The sequence below is a fragment of the Perca flavescens genome, chromosome 3 (assembly GCF_004354835.1).
Source record: "Perca flavescens isolate YP-PL-M2 chromosome 3, PFLA_1.0, whole genome shotgun sequence".
NCBI classification, from domain to species: domain Eukaryota; kingdom Metazoa; phylum Chordata; class Actinopteri; order Perciformes; family Percidae; genus Perca; species Perca flavescens.
Genome location: NC_041333.1, coordinates 37,087,602 through 37,105,212, shown reverse-complemented (window position 1 = coordinate 37,105,212; position 17,611 = coordinate 37,087,602). Strand labels below are relative to the sequence as shown.

The 17,611-nt window shown below is 43.1% G+C and overlaps 1 protein-coding gene across 3 annotated transcripts in view; it reads right to left on the bottom strand.

Annotated features, from left to right (window-relative positions):
* The window catches only part of zgc:162698 (Transmembrane protein 87A-like), a 36,770-nt gene that overhangs the window by 8,346 nt on the left and 10,813 nt on the right, over nt 1-17,611 (bottom strand). For 2 of the 3 annotated variants that reach the window (XM_028573777.1, XM_028573774.1), the window contains exons 6-18: nt 16,097-16,156; nt 14,441-14,485; nt 11,020-11,140; nt 10,834-10,895; nt 9,916-10,099; nt 9,741-9,840; nt 8,364-8,457; nt 8,183-8,260; nt 4,786-4,894; nt 2,820-2,878; nt 1,203-1,306; nt 1,029-1,102; nt 681-742 (exon numbers count right to left, since the gene is read on the bottom strand). In XM_028573777.1, the coding sequence (XP_028429578.1) occupies nt 681-742; nt 1,029-1,102; nt 1,203-1,306; nt 2,820-2,878; nt 4,786-4,894; nt 8,183-8,260; nt 8,364-8,457; nt 9,741-9,840; nt 9,916-10,099; nt 10,834-10,895; nt 11,020-11,140; nt 14,441-14,485; nt 16,097-16,156 (1,152 nt within the window). The remainder of the gene's footprint in view (nt 1-680; nt 743-1,028; nt 1,103-1,202; nt 1,307-2,819; nt 2,879-4,785; nt 4,895-8,182; nt 8,261-8,363; nt 8,458-9,740; nt 9,841-9,915; nt 10,100-10,833; nt 10,896-11,019; nt 11,141-14,440; nt 14,486-16,096; nt 16,157-17,611) is intronic. The other variant, XM_028573775.1, reaches the window with a different exon arrangement.

The following is a 17,611-nucleotide window of genomic DNA, read 5'->3' as shown; positions in this document are numbered from 1 at the left end:
TGGATGTGATATGATATATAACAGCTGTATACTACTATCTCTGTATGGATGTGATATGATTTCTATCTTTGTTGTCGGTCTGGCTCAGGTTAAACTCCTTGTGAAACGTGAACAAACACTAACAATGAATGCCCCAGAACTTTCTTTTATTCTCCAGTTTGACAGTCAGTTATAACGGAAAAATAACACAAATAAACTACTTTAACGTAGATTTTCTTCAAGGCTTTATTAAATGGTATCGGTGCATAAACTCCGGTACTTCCCGATACCAGCGTTTTTAGGCAGTGTCGGAGCAATCTCTCGTCTTTTGCTATTTGGACTCGTTGTGATTACACAGGCCACAAGAAGTAATTAGGTTGTTTTTTTTGTTGTTGTCGGGTCACTTTTACTCACAATATGCTAACCGGCAACAAAAGGATTCCATTCACTATGCTAAGCTAAACTAGCGGCGGGGCTGCCGGACTAAGACAATGCACGCACTGAGAGAAAAATGCGTTTGCCCACCTAAAGTATCTACATCTAGAGGAGACGGTGAATAATCCCCATTTCAAAGAACGGTGGCGTGTTCCTTTAAAGACAAAACTCATCACTGTGTTGCTAAAATGCGGTGTCTCTAAAATAAAAGCGACGAGCTAAATATCTGAGCTGTATCTGCAGGTAGAAACTGAACAGTCACTTACCACTTTGTTGGCTTTGGCTGTGCCGTTGCTCTCGTTTTTCGTGCCCCTCATTTTCATCCCCTCTGGAGACACAGGAGTCAAAAACAAAACATATGGTGGTGAGCTAACTAACTAACTAACTAACTAACTAACTCATCAACTAACTAACTAACTAACCAACTAACTAACTAACTAATAAACAATCAAATCAACTAACTAATATATTCAGCAACTACTAACTAAAGAACCAACTAAGTGAACAGGAGAGCACTGAGGATGGTAGAGAGGAGAGACAGGATTAACACAGGAATGGAAGAGAGGAGGGAACAGGTTAGGAAGCGAGGGAGTGAAGGAGGAAAGGTTTCTGACCGAAAGCCTCGTTCATCATGGGCTCCTTCTCCTCTTCCTCACTCTCTTCATCCAGCAGAGGACTGAAGGCATACCTGACACACCCGGACAGAGAGAAACAAGCCGGCTTTACTTTACAGTTACATAGAAAATAAACTAAAACCAAGAAAAACAGCCCCGACATCAAGCCCTTACCTCTGGTTATTGGCCGACGGTCGCCATAGGAACATGATGACCAATAGGATGATGGAGAACAAGAAGCGCCAGAACGCATCATCTATCCACAGCTCCCTCCAGTCCTACAGAGAGAGAGAGAGAGAGAGAGAGGAGAGAGAGAGAGAGGGACACGTTTAATGAAAACACTTCATTAACAGGAAGAAAAAAAAAAAACGAAGATGATAAACGTTTCTGTCTCTTCTGGCCTGAATCTCTCCCAGAGAAACGCCGAACCAAAACACGTATAAAAAAAAAGGGGAGTCCCACAACTGATCGGACAAATATCCTAATGAAGGGGGACAAAAAGCCCTTTGTTTATGAGACAAGTATGATGGGAAGGACACTTGACTTTCAGCTCAAAAAAAAAAAACCTATGAATGAAATCTCCTGAAATCATTATTATTTAACCCTTCCGATCAAACTGTTCCAACCCTGTCACGTACGATATGACGTTCATACACTGCTAACTTTCAACAGCACATACGGTTAAGTTTTTTTTAGGTTCACTGAGAGGCAGCCTCTCTTTTGCAGGAACTGATCACATTCACACGTTCATACCTGAAAGCTGCCCAGTAGTGATGCACCCATGTGAAAATTGTGGCCGATAACCAATATTAATATTGCTGTTATGGCCGATACCGTTATTTACCGATGTCGATATCTCTGTATAGAATTTTTTTTTTTTTTAACTTTTGTGATTTATTTTCCGAAATGACTGATATTGGGCACCTTTACCTGTGTGCAAAATATGACTGTCATCAGAGTTTCAGAAGAAAATAATTTATATTTATATAATTATATATAATTGGACATCGAACCGATACCGATGTGTTATATCGGCGGCCGGTATATCGTGCACCACTACTGCCCAGACACAACCACAGTCTGATCTGCTGGCCACTGGAGCCGTTGGAGGTTAAGGGCCTTGCTCAAGGGCACCCCAGTGGTGGCAGTTTGTAAAACGGGGGGGGACTGAAGAGATTACATCCACATATAACCAGTCGGCTATCCTAACCTTAACCACTCAAGGTCAACGCCTAACCCCAACCAATCGAGCTGCTTCGTAGGGCGGGTCTTGCCGTGACCATAGTGGGATTCGTAGTTTGGCCGTGCTTCAATCACTACTATTGGCCAGGCTTACGCAAGTTAACGTAACCCGATTTGTTCAGGGCCTATCCCCTGACCAATCAGTTATCCTAACCTTAACAACTCGAGATCAAATGCCTCACCCCAACTAATCGGGCTGCTATTGAAGGGCAGGTCTTGGCATGGCCATAGTGGGGGAAAAAATGTTGCAGCCTGCGCTCCTTTACTTCTGCTCTCTTATTTTAGAAGAAGACGACCAAAACATTGAACAAGAAAAAAAAAAAAAAAAAAAAGGTTTAAATTTTGACCCAGAATGACAAAAAGCTGCGTGGTCGACAGGAAGACACCACGAAGGTTAAAGAAGGTTGAACTGTCTTTAAGTTTAGAAATCAAAATGACGAAAATAATGAATTAAACACATGCGATAAGAGTTCGAGAGCAGTTTTAACAGCATGGCTTACCAACCAACCGAGTGACCTGAGCTATACTAAATCCTAGCAGAGTACTCACGGACAGACATGTAGACCGATTGAAGGTCTTGGTGCTCCAGATCATGAAGATGACCGACGCTGGAAAAAAGAAAAACCACACATCTGAGCTTTAAAGATATGAAATGTATTTCAGCGGATATTAGAATAATAGAAAACACGTTATGGTCCCAGAGGGGAGATTTTTCTCGGGCATAGCACTACAATCTGCTGCTAACACCAATGTAAAGGAGAAACCATTCTTAAAAATCAACATAAAATCAATATAAGATCATCTTGGGACACATATGACTGTAGAGTCAACACAACATCATAAACAAGTGACTAATAATTAAAGTGCTAAGTCCAAAAGGTGCCGGTCTGTTGTGCAAAGATTGACTATTGGAGTTCAGCAGTTTGATAGAGGTTGGGATACACGATAACTTAAAGGTGCACTATGAGTTCCCGCATGGTCACTATTGTTGACGTTCCAAGTAAATTTCAAACAGAACAGAGCAAGCTCGTCCCTCCCCCCATGTTTTCCTTAACTGTCACTAACACCCACCCCCCTCCCCCAAACATCTTCACGATGATTGGCTGGAACGTGGTTTGTTGTATTTTGGTGCACAGGCTGTGCCCCTAGTGTCTATTTTACATTTACGACCCCTGTGTTGTCTCCAGAGACCGGGCTGTTTCCCGGTGTGTTCAGGGGGCAGGCAGCTAGCTGATCAAGGAGAGATGCCTACGATTTGAGACAAAAATGAAATTGCGCTGAAACCAAGCAGGAACTCATAGTGCACCTTTAAGTTGGTTTGCTTTACATCTCGGCACGCGGGATCTTCTCCCTGATGGCAGCTGTAACACTTAAAAATGTCGCTGTACAATTAATTATCTCAGAAATAATTGTGATCAACCCTCATCTTGTCCTCGACCCAATTTTAAAAGTTTTTTTTATTTCAGAAATATGGGGATGCTAAAATAACTGCCTAAAAATATGACCAAAAACAACGATAAAAACGTTAAAAACATTGGAATACAACGTCAAAAATGTGTTAGGAGTGATATTAACTTTAGAAAAAGCAATAAAAATGTTGGAAAAAAGTGACCAAAAGCTTTTTTTAAAAACACACAAAAAAGCATCAAAAACATTGAAATAGGAACAACAAAAGTTTAACACAAGGGTTAACAATATAATTTTCCCATTCAGTCAAATTTAAAAAAAATATTTATTTATTATTACTTTTTGAAAACAAATGAGAGTTTTGAATGAATCCCAGGATCCATTTTTTGGTTATACATCAGTCATGTGACCCAGATAATGTTATAACACAGGTACACAGCCTATGAATTAACCCATGCCTCTTAATTATCATTGAAATATATAGTCTGAGCAATAACCACTTATATAATTACAATTTGGCCACAGCTAATGTTAGCTATTAATTGTGGTTAAACAAAGATACCGCGGAGACAATTATGTAATAATGTCTCCCGGCCTATAGCCTAGAAATCTAGACACACCCTATAGTGGCAGCAAATGTAATTTGCAGCCAGGGTCAGTCTAGCAACTCTCCGTTGGCTTGCGAGCTGGAAAAACCAAACTCTAGTCAGGTCAATCACATTGTGTATAGAGTCGGTGGGCGGGGCTTAACATAATGATGGCAGAGGTGCGACGGAAGACTTGGAGTTCAGCTTTTCTTTGAGAAACGAACAAAGAACGGCACTGAAGTCATTCTTAAAAAAAAAAGGAAGATGTGTTCGGAGTTTAAAGTTTAACAACTAGCGTTGCTCTGATTGGTCGTAGCTCTATCCTATTGCGTGCAGAGGGAATGTGAAAGACAACCGTGTATCCCGCCCCTCGGATTGAGCCCTGACCAATGGGGAGGTCCCAGACCTCAACATCTTGATGCGGGTCTGGCTTGACAGGCTACCCGGCCTAGGCAGAAGTTCATGAAAGAGAGGGTTGATTAGTTAAAGACAATAAAAAAAAAAAAAGGTGTTTTGCGTACCTATGACGGCGAAGATGAGCGTGTTGGTGAAGTGTCTGTAGAGAGACAGCTTGACCACGTTCCTCCGCAGCCTCAGCAGCTTCATCGTCTGGGCCAGACTCACGAAGATGTGGCGACACGGTCAAGGAACATGGACCACAGGTTCAACAAACTAACTACAGACACTACCGGATGGACACGGTGGGCCGGCACAGCCAAGCCAAAACTAAGAGCTTGAAACCCTCAGGTCCGAGAACTTTTACGAGTTTTAACACGCTGCACATTGGATCTCTACAACTGCAGAACTGTCCAAATCGTGAGATTGTTTTTTGAATGATGGATATAAACACTTGCAGCCAAACGTATATTCAAATTGGTCATATCATGAATTTGGTGAATTACATGATATTAGCGTTGAGGTTGCAGAGTCAGTTTTAGCTTGAAATCAATTATACACGTAGAAGAACAAAGCAAAACAATTGGAAAAATTAAGGAAGAGAGAGAGAGAGAGAGAGACAGACAGACAGAGACAGAAAAAGAGACAGACGGAGAGACAGAGAGATGGAGAGAAAAAGAGACAGACAGAGAGACGGAGAGAGAGAGAGACAAAGAGAGAGACGGAGAGAAAAAGAGACAGACATTGAGACGAGAGAGAGAAAGAGAGAGAGAGCGAGAGAGAGGGGGAGAGAGACACACACAGAGACAGAGAGAGACAGAGAGAGAGAAAGAGAGAGACGGAGAGACAGAGACAGAGAGACAGAGAGACAGAGAGACAGAGAAAGAGAGAGACAGAGACAGAGAAAGAGAGAGACAGAGACAAAGAAAGAGAGAGACAGAGAAAGAGAGAGACAGAGAGAGACTGAGAGACAGAGAGACAGAGAGAGAGCGAGAGACAGAGACAGAGAGAGAGAGAGAGAGATGAGAGAGAGAGAGATACAGAGAGAGAGAGAGAGACCAAGACATAGAGAGACAGAGAGAGAAAGAGAGAGAGAGAGAGAAAGAGAGCGAGAGAGATCGAGAGAGCGAGAGAGAGAGGACACTTGTACTAAAAATGGGAAGGTGCAGCCGTGGATATCCACCAGCAGAGGGTAGAGTCGAGCACAGCCAGAGGAATAGCAGCCAGGAGAACTACGTCACCTTCAGCCTACAGGGGAAGAAAAGAACGGCAGGGTAAAGAAAGAAAGAAAGAAAGAAAGGGTAAAGAGGTAAGAGGGAGATACAAGCGTGCAAGAGAGCAGGATGTGGAAAAGATGCGACGGAGAGAGGACGAGGAGGAAGATAAAGAAGTGCGGAGAGGCAGGGAAAGAGAGGGAACTTATTAGGCAGCTACAGGTATTCTTAAACAAGCTTGTTTCGCTCAACAGGGTGTACCAGGTGGGTGGGGTTCACCCCATCATTCAAGTCCACTTTGAAACCAACAGATTTAGTTTTATCTGGCATGTGTGCTATAAGACTTTTACCTAAGCCGGATAAAAGTTTGTTCAATGTGAGCATCAAATGAACTAAAAGACTTTTCTCAGATCGAATGATCGTAGGTTCAGAAAGTTTGACTTTTAAGCTTTTTGATTGTGGTTTGTTTATTTTCTGTTATAGCTTTTTTTTTTTTTTTTTTTTTTTTTTTTTTTTTTTTTTAAAAAAGGTGCCCTGCCACACGTATTTCATGACTTTGTGGTAATGTCTGAAGTTCTACCATGGACTCCTGTAACATTTTTTGTGGAAGAAATGCCTTGGTTGCCTTGTTTCAAGCCATTCTAGCGTCTTATAGAAAGCCTGCAGGAAGACTCAGCTCGATTTCTGCCAGTTCTCATTAATATTCAACAAGCTAAGCTGATTGAATCTGATTGGCTAACAGCTAGCCAATGAGAGTCCGGCTGTCAGAATCCTTTACCCCAGCCCAACTGGGCGAGCTCATGAATATTAATGAGCTCAGGCAGTATGATGTCAGACTGACCAGCTTTTGTGATTGGCCTGATTTCACCGCTTATTTTTTCAGTGGCTAGAGCTGACAGAGGAGGTAGCAGTTCATTTTCACATTTACCACATAACACAAACACATTTGGACCTGACATATTTAAAAAAATTTAAAGACGTAAAGTAAAAACGGTTTTGTATGGCAGGGCACCTTTAAACGTCACATTTTCTTGAGGAAAATATCCATAAACCTCCCTGACAAATACAGGTACATAAAGGCTGATTTATGCTTCTGCATCGAATCGAATCGCATACCCCAGCAGACCCCTTTGTAGCCCTCCGTAGCTCGATGTGCACCCTCAAAAATGTGTAACTTTGCGTCGAGGCACCCCAAGGACTGTGATTGGTCAACTGGTCCTGTGTGTTGATAGTTCAAGCAGCCTACTGTGGGGAGCAGCAACATGCTAGCTCACTGACACAAGCTTAGCAAATAAACTCATACATATTTTGGTTACAATGACAGGGTTTTCCGTTTGTAAAGTGTCTATATGTCAGTAACGTTGGGAAGTTAGCACTTCGCCAGCAAGTGGTACTTTGTGGGCAGTTGTTAAAGCTAAAGTTAGCTTGCTAACATAACGTAAACTGGCTGGCAGACAACTCGCAAATAACCTCAGACTTATTTTCTGGTTACAGTAACTATAGGTCAATGGATTTTGTTGGGTCTATTTCTCGATACTTTTTACAAACTCTAAGCGAGAAAAGGCCAAACAAATAAGGTTAATATTTTAGCACGACAGTCTATGGCACATGTGTCAAACTTGAGGCCTGCGGGCCAAAACCGGCCCCTCGTAGATTATAATCCGATCCGCATATCAATTTAGATTCACAATGCGACGAGATTTGTAACGTTTTACGATGTTTTTGTCACTTTTGCCCAATTTTTTGGCTTCTTTTTTCCTATGATGGCTGAGGAGCTTTTTCCTGACTTCTTTAGGACTATATGTTGACCGAACTGTAAGTGAGAAGACGATATGACACAGGCAATAATGCGGTCAATAATATTTGACTTTTTTGATTAAACAAAAGCATATCAATAAACTCCACGTCTGGCCCTTGACATGATTCTTATTTTCCAGTGTGGCCCTCTGGAAAGTTGAGTTTGACACCCCTAGCAAGTGCCTCATTTCTACTGCATGGGTCGGCTCAGTTTCACTTAAAGGTGCTCCAAGTGATGTGATGCGTTTTTTAGCCTACAACATTTTTTGTCACATACAGCAAACATCTCCTCACTATCTGCTAGCTGCCTGTCCCCTGAACACACTGTAAAAAACATCTCCTCACTATCTGCTAGCTGCCTGTCCCCTGAACACACTGTAAAAAAATGCATCACATCAGTTAGAGCACCTTTAATTTTGGTCCCTTTTCTCTTTTCGTTTTCCACTGCGTGAAACTGCTGTGAGGTTTCTGGTGTGTGTGTGTGTGTGTATGTACACGTGTTAAAGGATATCCACCAGACAACACAGGAGTCAATGAAGGCCAGCACTATGTAACACAAAAGCATACTGCTGTTGTTGTTGCCTCGATCCTGGAGAGAGAAACAGGTTAGACACACAGACACACAGAGACACAGACACACACACACACACACACACAGACACACACAGACACACACACTGTTTGAGCCTTACAGCGTTGACTCGTAGGATCCCCTCGACGATGGAGAAGATCAAGTAGAGCAGACCGACTCCGACTACTCTGTGGAGCAGCGCACCGAGTCTGGGCCTAGTGGACAGACAGAAACCAGTCTTAGACCTCAGTCACCGGCTCCTAAACATTGATTTATTTATTTTATCCGCTGATTTTGTCCAGGATTTCCTCCCATAGAAACAAAGTCTGACTCTTTCTATTTCTGAATTTTCAATCAACGGACTTTTTACGTCTGAAAAAAGCTTCCCTCGAGCCGAGAAAAGCGATTTTAAAAACCTGTGACGTCACCACAATGTAAAGTCTCGGGGGTCAAGCGTGAAACTCGCAGGGAGAGCCCAGCGAGACAAACACTACCGAGCAGAGTCAGGCTACATTTCCATTTATTTATTTACATTATTACCTCAACACAATGTCTCCAAACGGCTTAAATGAAGAATTTGATATAAAGCCTTTTCTGTCCCTCTCTTTTTCTTGTGATACTGTGTGTGGGATTGGTCTAATGTGACAAAACAGTGTCAATGTGGGATAATGTAGCACATAATGTTATTTAGTAAAGTTAGGGTTTTGGCCATTATTTCATTGTCTGTGTGCATATTGTGTAATATGTACAGTACAGGCCAAAAGTTTGGACACACCTCATTCAATGAGTTTCCTTTACTTTCATGACTATTTACATCGTAGATTCTCACTGAAGGCATCAAAACTATGAATGAACATTGGAGATGACACGTAACCGCGATCAGCTTCGTGGGAAATTAAGAATCAATGCCACCGACATAACCGATCCCACTACGACAGGCGCTCCACTGAGCATCAACTGGGATGTTTAATTTTAAATGAATGTACCCTATACTCGCAGTCTGGCACACGTAGGGTGCTCAGTGGCTGCTCGGTATTTTCGGTATCGGTATCGGCGCCTATGCATGAAGGAGTCAGACTGTTGTAGGGCTGGGAAAAAAATCTATTTGATTTAAAAAAAAAATCGAGTTGGTAGGTCAAATCGATTCATATTTTCAAAAAAAAAAATAAATTGATTTTTTAGATTTTATTTTCAATCCAAATACAGTATAAATAATTTGGATGTTTAACAATCTTTGTTGCACACTGCACAGTGACTTTTCACAAAGAGAAAGGGTTTGCCTTTGCAATTTTGTTTATGTTGATGCACTTTAATTAAATACAATAAATATATATTTTTAAAATAGTTATTTAGTTTTACATGGAAAGGGGGGGAAAAAAAATCGAATCGTAAATCGAGTTTATTAAAAAAAAACAAAATCAAATTATTTTTAGGAAAAAAAAAAAAAAAAAAAAAAAAAAAAATCACCCAGCTCTACACTGTTGGTCTTTGAGCTTACTTGACGATGCCGTATCCCAGACTGGCGATGATCACCAGCACCCTGGCCAGAGTCCTCTTCACTGCCGAGAGCACCTCGGCAAACACCACCGCGCCCTGGACTGCAGGAGGACACGTTACAGTACAACATATTATAATGCCCTCCCCCCCTCCTCCCTCGTGTCTCCTTCAGCTACCTGACAGGCCGTCGTATCTGATGCTCTGGAACTCGGCGTAGTACACGGCCTTCTCCAGCATGCCCAGGAAGATGACCCCTCCGATCCAGAACTGGATCCGGAGCAGATCCCTCCAGTAGCACGCCGACAGGAGCAGCCACAACACGGCCAGCAGCACGTACACGACGCACATCACCATGTAGAACTGGACACAGGGTCACACACACACACACACACACACACACACACACACACACACACACACACACACACACACACACACACACACACACACACACACACACACACACACACACACACACACACACACACAGAGAGACTTTGGGACGTTCCAGAGTTATAAATGACCTGGGTCTGACTGCTCCAAAACACCTTTCGGGACGGTTTTTAAATTCTCCTTTTAAAAGGATTAATGTGGTGATATTCTATATGTTCCTTAACATTTCTATACTATAGTAATATAGTAATATAGTAATATAGTAATATAGTACTAATATAGTATATATTCTATACTCTTTTATCGTTAAGCTGTTATAAAAGGAAAGTAGATAACTAACAACTAATAACTAAAATCTACAACAACACCACCAGACTTTATGTTCTTGGAGTGTGAGCTTGTCGTGTGTGTGTGTGTGTGTGTGTGTGTGTGTGTGTGTGTGTGTGTGTGTGTGTGTGTGTGTGTGTGTGTGTGTGTGTGTGCACGCGCGCGCATATGTGTGTGTGTCCTGTGTGTGTACATGTGTGTAGGGCTGAACAGTATGAGTAAAAGATTTTGAACATCGCGATAACGATATTACTTGCAATTCAAACAGATATTAAAGCGTACTCAGTCCTGCCTTACTTCTACTTTTGTGTGTGTGTGTGTGAGTGTGTGTGTGTGTGTGTGTGTGTGTGTGTGTGTGTGTGTGTTTTTCTTACCACCATCATTGGCCACTCTGCGGCTGATAAGTAGTCGTGAGGACCCTTCATGCTGATCTGCACTGCAAACACAAACACACTCGATCAGATCGACCGGTCAAACTCCAAACTTGCTGTGCATGTGCGTGTGTGTGTGTGTGTGTGTGTGTGTGTGTGTGTGTGTGTGTGTGTGTGTGTGTGACTGACGCTGCAGACTCCAGGGTGTGGGTGGGTTGGCGGGCTTGATTTCTCTGATCCTCAGGATGAACATGTAGGGTCCGTCCTCCCAGCTCTCGGCCACCGTGTCCATGGATAAATGAGCTGCCGCCTGGCCAACAACACACATGAGGTTTAACGTTAATAGAAAGTATTATATAATAGTATGTATGTATGTATGTATGTATGTATGTATGTATGTATGTATGTATGTATGTATGTATGTATGTATGTGGAAATTCCCCCAGATGTCCCTTTTCTGGCTGGATGTCTTGTCCCCTTCCTCTTCCTTCGTGTTGGCGTTCTAACCTCCGGCTGATTTGTGAGGACTATGGTAAACTGCTCCTCAGATCTCTGCAGGGTAACTCCAGACAGCTAGCTAGACTATCTGTCCAATCGGAGTTTTCTGTTGCACGACTAAAACAACTTTTGAACGTACACACACGTTCCACCAAAACAAGTTCCTTCCAGAGGCTATTTTGCAGAGGCACCGTCCGGAGCTAAGCCCCGCCCTAAGACGATTGTGATTGGTTTAAAGAAATGCCAATGAACCAGAGCAGAGAGCTGTCTGACAGCGAGGTGAAGCATTGCTCAGACACGGACTATCCTAGCTGGACTACCTGTCCAATCAGAGTTTTTAACGATGTTTTTTTTTTATGCTTTTCCAGATGTTTTTAGGGCTTTATCGGTCTGGTTTTGTGACATCACGACTAAAACTACTTTTGAACGTACACATGTTCCACCGAAACAAGTTCCTTCCCGAGGCTATTTTGCAGCGACGTCCTGGCTCCGCCTGGCTCTTAGCAGCACCCAAGACGATTGTGATTGGTTTGAAGAAATGCCGATAAACCAGAGCATGTTTTCCTCTATGCAGGAATGCTGTGTGGACTAGCCAGACTAGAAACTAGGAGACCTAGGGAATCCATGGGCTCCAACTATGTCATGCTAGCTTGTTGGGGCGGGAGTTAAATAACATTCCCAAGATTATTTCCATTTTTTGTAAAGGCGGCCATTTTAAAGCGGGTCCCTTGGCCTCCATTCTCACTGACTAGAGGCTGTAGCGCTGCACTTTATTGTGTGTTCATGTTCACAATAAAATGTTCATATTCAATAAAAAGGTAACTGCTTTACGGTTAATGGTTAAACAGGGTGTGTGTGTGTTTCTGTGCTGCTTGTGTGTGTGTGTGCGTGTGTATTTATGTTTATGTGTGTGTGTTTATGTATGTATGTATGTATGTATGTATGTGTGTGTGTGCATGTTTCTGTGTGTGTGTGTGTGTGTGTGTGTGTGTATATGTTTGTGTGTATGTGTGAGTGTTTGTGAGTGCGTTTCTGTGTGTGTGTTTGTATTTCTGTGTGTGTGCGTGAGTGTGTTTCTGTTTGTGTGTGTGTTTTATGTTTATGTGTGTATGAGTGTGAGTGTGTGTGTGTGCGCGCGTGTGTTTATGTTTATGTTTATGTGTGTTTATGTGTTTATGTATGTATGTATGTGCGTGCGTGCGTGTTTCTGTGTGTGTGTGTGTGTGTGTGTATATATGTTTGTGTGTATGTGTGAGTGTTTGTGAGTGCGTTTCTGTGTGTGTGTTTGTATTTCTGTGTGTGTGCGTGAGTGTGTTTCTGTTTGTGTGTGTGTGTTTTATGTTTATGTGTGTATGAGTGTGAGTGTGTGTGTGTGTGTTTATTTATGTTTATGTTTATGTGTGTTTATGTGTTTATGTATGTATGTATGTGCGTGCGTGCGTGCGTGTTCCTGTGTGTGTGTGTGTGTGTGTATATATGTTTGTGTGTATGTGTGAGTGTTTGAGTGCGTTTGTGTGTGTGTTTGTATTTATGTGTGTGTGTGTTTATGTGTGTGCGTGAGTGTGTTTCTGTTTGTGTGTGTGTGTGTTTCTGTTTGTGTGTGTGTGTGTTTATGTTTATGTGTGTGTGTGTGTGTGTGTGTGTGTGTGTGTGTATGTGTGTGTGTGTGTGTGTGTGTGTGTTTCTGTGTGTGTGTGTGTGTGTGTGTGTTTGTGTGCTTGTGTGTCTGTGATTGTGTGTGTGTGTGTATTTATGTTTGTGTGTATGAATGTGTGTGTGTGTGTGTGTGTGTTTCTGTGTATGTGTTTCTGTGCTTGTGTGTCTGTGATTGTGTGTGTGTGTTTATGTGTGTGCGTGAGTGTGTTTCTGTTTGTGTGTGTGTTTGTGTTTCTGTGCTTGTGTGTGTGTATTTATGTTTATGTGTGTATATGTGTGTGTGTGTGTGTGTGTGTGTGTTTCTGTGTGTGTGTGTGTGTGTGTGTTTCTGTGCTTGTGTGTGTGTGTGTGTGTTTCTGTGCTTGTGTGTCTGTGATTGTGTGTGTGTGTTTATGTGTGTGCGTGAGTATGTTTCTGTTTGTGTGTGTGTGTTTCTGTGCTTGTGTGTGTGTATTTATGTTTATGTGTGTATGAGTGTGTGTGTGTGTGTGTGTTTCTGTGCTTGTGTGTCTGTGATTGTGTGTGTGTGTTTATGTGTGTGCGTGAGTGTGTTTCTGTTTGTGTGTGTGTGTTTGTGCTTGTGTGTGTGTGTGTATTTATGTTTATGTGTGTATGAGTGTGTGTGTGTGTGTGTGTGTGTTGTGTGTGTGTATTTATGTTTATGTGTGTATGAGTGTGTGTGTGTGTTTCTGTGTATGTGTTTCTGTGCTTGTGTGTCTGTGATTGTGTGTGTGTGTGTGTTTATGTGTGTGTGTGTGTGTTTCTGTTTGTGTGTGTGTGTGTTTCTGTGCTTGTGTGTGTGTATTTATGTTTATGTGTGTATGTGTGTGTGTGTGAGTGTGTGTGTGTGTGTGTGTGTTTCTGTGTATGTGTGTGTGTGTGTGTTGTGTGTGTGTGGGTTTATGTTTATGTGTGTATGAGTGTGTGTGTGTGTGTGTGTGTGTGTGTTTATGTGTGTGTGTGTGTGTTTCTGTGCTTGTGTGTCTGTGATTGTGTGTGTGTGTTTATGTGTGTGCGTGAGTGTGTTTCTGTTTGTGTGTGTGTGTTTGTGCTTGTGTGTGTGTATTTATGTTTATGTGTGTATGAGTGTGTGTGTGTGTGTGTGTGTATTCATGTTTATGTGTGTATGAGTGTGTGTGTGTGTGTGTGTGTGTGTGTGTGTGTGTGTGTTTGTGCTTGTGTGTGTGTGTGTATTTATGTTTATGTGTGTATGAGTGTGTGTGTGTGTGTGAGTGTGTTTCTGTTTGTGTGTGAGTGTGTTTCTGTGATTGTGTGTGTGTGTGTGTGTGTGTGTGTTTCTGTTTGTGTGTGTGTGTGTTTCTGTGCTTGTGTGTGTGTGGGTTTATGTTTGTGTGAGAAAGTGCTCCTTGGTGTTGAAAGGAGTGCGCTACGAGGAGCTGGAAATGGAGATGAGAGTGGCGGCTGTGCGTCGTGGCCCCGCGGCCGACTGACTGACCTCTTTATGAGGGACGGCAGCGCTTTCCTTCTGTACCGCGGCGGCCTGGGAGAAACAAAAAGAGGGAGCCGGAAAAACATCTGTGAGTCAAATGTTTAATACTTCAACATCTAACATGTTATACTAATGAACGTACGATACATTTAAGCCATTGTCGAATGAGATGATACAACAAAACTTGTGTATTTCTCAGTAAGATGAAGAAGATTGTGGCGTCCGGCGACTTTCGCGCGCAGAAACTCGAGTGAAGACAATGACCTCTTCTGAAGAGTCCGTCATGGATATTTAAAGGCCGGGACACACAGGGCTGAAAATCGGCCATTGGACGGTCTGGCGAGGTCAGTAACTCGAGTCTGTTTGGTGTGTCCCGTCTGATTGGTTGTCGCCGTTCATTCGGTGGCTCAACCGGAAATGGCGAGCAGAATGAGCGTGACTAGAGTCTCTCAAAATCTGACGAAAATCTTTTAAACTGACCTTTGTCAATCTGAAATGAAGACAGATTCAGCAAACACACACACACACACACACACACACACACACACACACACACACACACACACACACACACACACACACACACACACACACACACACACACACACACACACACACACACACACACACACACACACACACACACACACACACAAATGTTCTCAGAAACATGTTTCGGTGAACTATTTTAGTACAGTATGAGATCGTATTCTGAACGAGCCGCCATGACAGTCTGGCTTTGAATTTCCGGAGAAAACAATCCATGTTTGTCCAATCAGCTGCCGGTTATCATTTCTTGGGCGACAATACAGATTAGCGCCGCCTGCTGCTATGGAGACGTATTACGTTTCTCAAGTCGGTGTCGCCTCAGTGTGTCCCGAGGCAGTTTTTTGGACTTTGGGGACCCGACTGGCTTTTTCTGCCGAGGGTGGGCCGTCTGGCTGGTGTGTCTCGGCTTTAAAAAAGGTCCACTATGTAGGAATGTCTCCCACCTAGCGGTGAAATTGTATTTTAGCGCCTCACTTTTTCAAATGCGTGTTGCAACTACGCTAGCTGTTATGCACCAAGAAGCTATGACAACGTGTCTTCCAATTTTCGCTTTTTTTTGGCGAAAAGGATTCCTTCTCCTGTGGCTCGGCATAAGTATGATCCTCCATTGTGAACTAAAGTGCAGTGACGAGCTCCTCTCGCTGATCTCCTTCTCCATTTCAGCTGGTTTCAGTCACGTGACGCTGGCTCTGAACGAAAACGCGTTGTGGATTAGCTAGACAGGTCGGCTAGCGCTCCATGTCCCTCTCAGCCATTATAGGTTTTCAAAATGGCTGAACGACATGGAAGCCGATTACAGGAGGCTTGTATCATGTGGATGCAACAACAGTGGTCTTGTCATTGCTTAGAATTCCTCATGGGGGTGACAGGAACTACGCGCTATAGCTTTAAGAGAACAATTTTAGTTTTGCAAAAGAAAAGAATGACAAAGACACAGAGGCTACATTTTACATTGCTGTTTTTTGGATTTTAAGCGGAGTTTTGAGCCAAAAGTGATCTCTATTACTACTAATCTCTGTTTAAACTAACACGCCCGAACCAAAATATCTCATCAACATCCTGGTATACTGGACGTAAACACGAGGCAGCGTGGAGAGTTGTGGATGTGCACACCTTTGGTTTTGGAGCGTCCGCATCTCTCCTCCTCCTGCTTCCTAAATCCTCTGTGATTGGCTGAAAAACAAAATGGAAAAAAGGAAAATGAGTTTAAGATACGTAGTGCTTAAAGATAACTACAACTGCAATAGGCTTGTTTGGAGCAGCGATAGAGACAAGTAAGAAACACGGGCTGGGTTATTTAAATTTAAAGGTGCAGTAGGTAAGCCTTATAAAACTAACTTTCTGTCATATTTGCTGAAACTGACCCTATGTTCCAGTAGAACTACATGAAGCAGGTCATAAAAAAAAAAGAAAAAATCTGGCTCCTCTGGCTCCACCTACAGCCTGTAGTGGGATTTGCAAAAATCCACAGCTCCCTGTTCAGATGCACCAATCAGGGCCAGGGAGGTGTCTAACTGTTCAGATGCACCAATCAGGGCCGGGGAGGTGTCTAACTGTTCAGATGCACCAATCAGGGCCCGGGGGGGGGGGGGGAGGTGTCTAACTGTTTAGATGCACCAATCAGGGCCAGGAGGGATGTCTAACTGCGTGTCAATCACTGCTCAGGCACACGCATTAATTCTCCCTTGTGGGGGGAGGGGCTTAGGAGACCGTTTTGGGCTTTAGCAGAAAAGGGGGAGGGACTGAGATGTTGTCGATGTTCAAAATGTTTTGGCTAAGTCCTGGATCTTCACAATCTCACCTACAGCACCTTTAATTACTGGACGGAACGGAAATGTAATACAGTATACTACACACAAATTTTGCATTGCCTGCGTGCAGCGTGAGGCAGCAGCAGGGCGTGATTATATCTGACAGAAAGTGTGAGAAGAAAAGAGCCAGAGAGCTATGAAGGACTGTTGTCACACAACAGGCTTGCAGAGTTTGGAAAGAGTCCAAAGACATTAGTCAAACTGCTGTGGAGCAGGAAGCTCTACAGGTTTTATTGGATCCTCCTCTGAGAACACAGACGCTGAAACGGGTTCAGAGTGGTGAGTCAGAGAGGGCGGCCATTTGCTTCTTCGGTTTTATGTGCAGCTCTGGCTGAGACAGACGGGTGGAGAGACAGGAGGCAGGTAGAGAGACAGGTAGAGAGACAGGAGGCAGGTAGAGAGACAGAAGACAGGTAGAGAGACAAGAGATGGGTAGAGAGTAGAGAGACAGGAGATGGGTAGAGAGACAGGTAGAGAGACCGAAGACAGGTAGAGAGACAGAGAGACAGATGACATGTAGAGAGGGAGAGAGAGAAAGAAGACAGGTAGAGAGAGAAAGAGGGCAAGTAGAGAGATATGAGAGAGAGAGAGAGAGAGAGAGAGAGAGAGAGAGAGAGAAGACAGGTAGAGAGATGTAGAGACAGGAGACAGGTAGAGAGACAGGAGATGGGTAGAGAGACAGGAGATGGGTAGAGAGACAGGTAGAGAGACCGAAGACAGGTAGAGAGACAGAGAGACAGATGACATGTAGAGAGAGAGAGAGAGAAAGAAGACAGGTAGAGAGACAGAGAGACAGATGACAGGTAGAGAGCGAGAG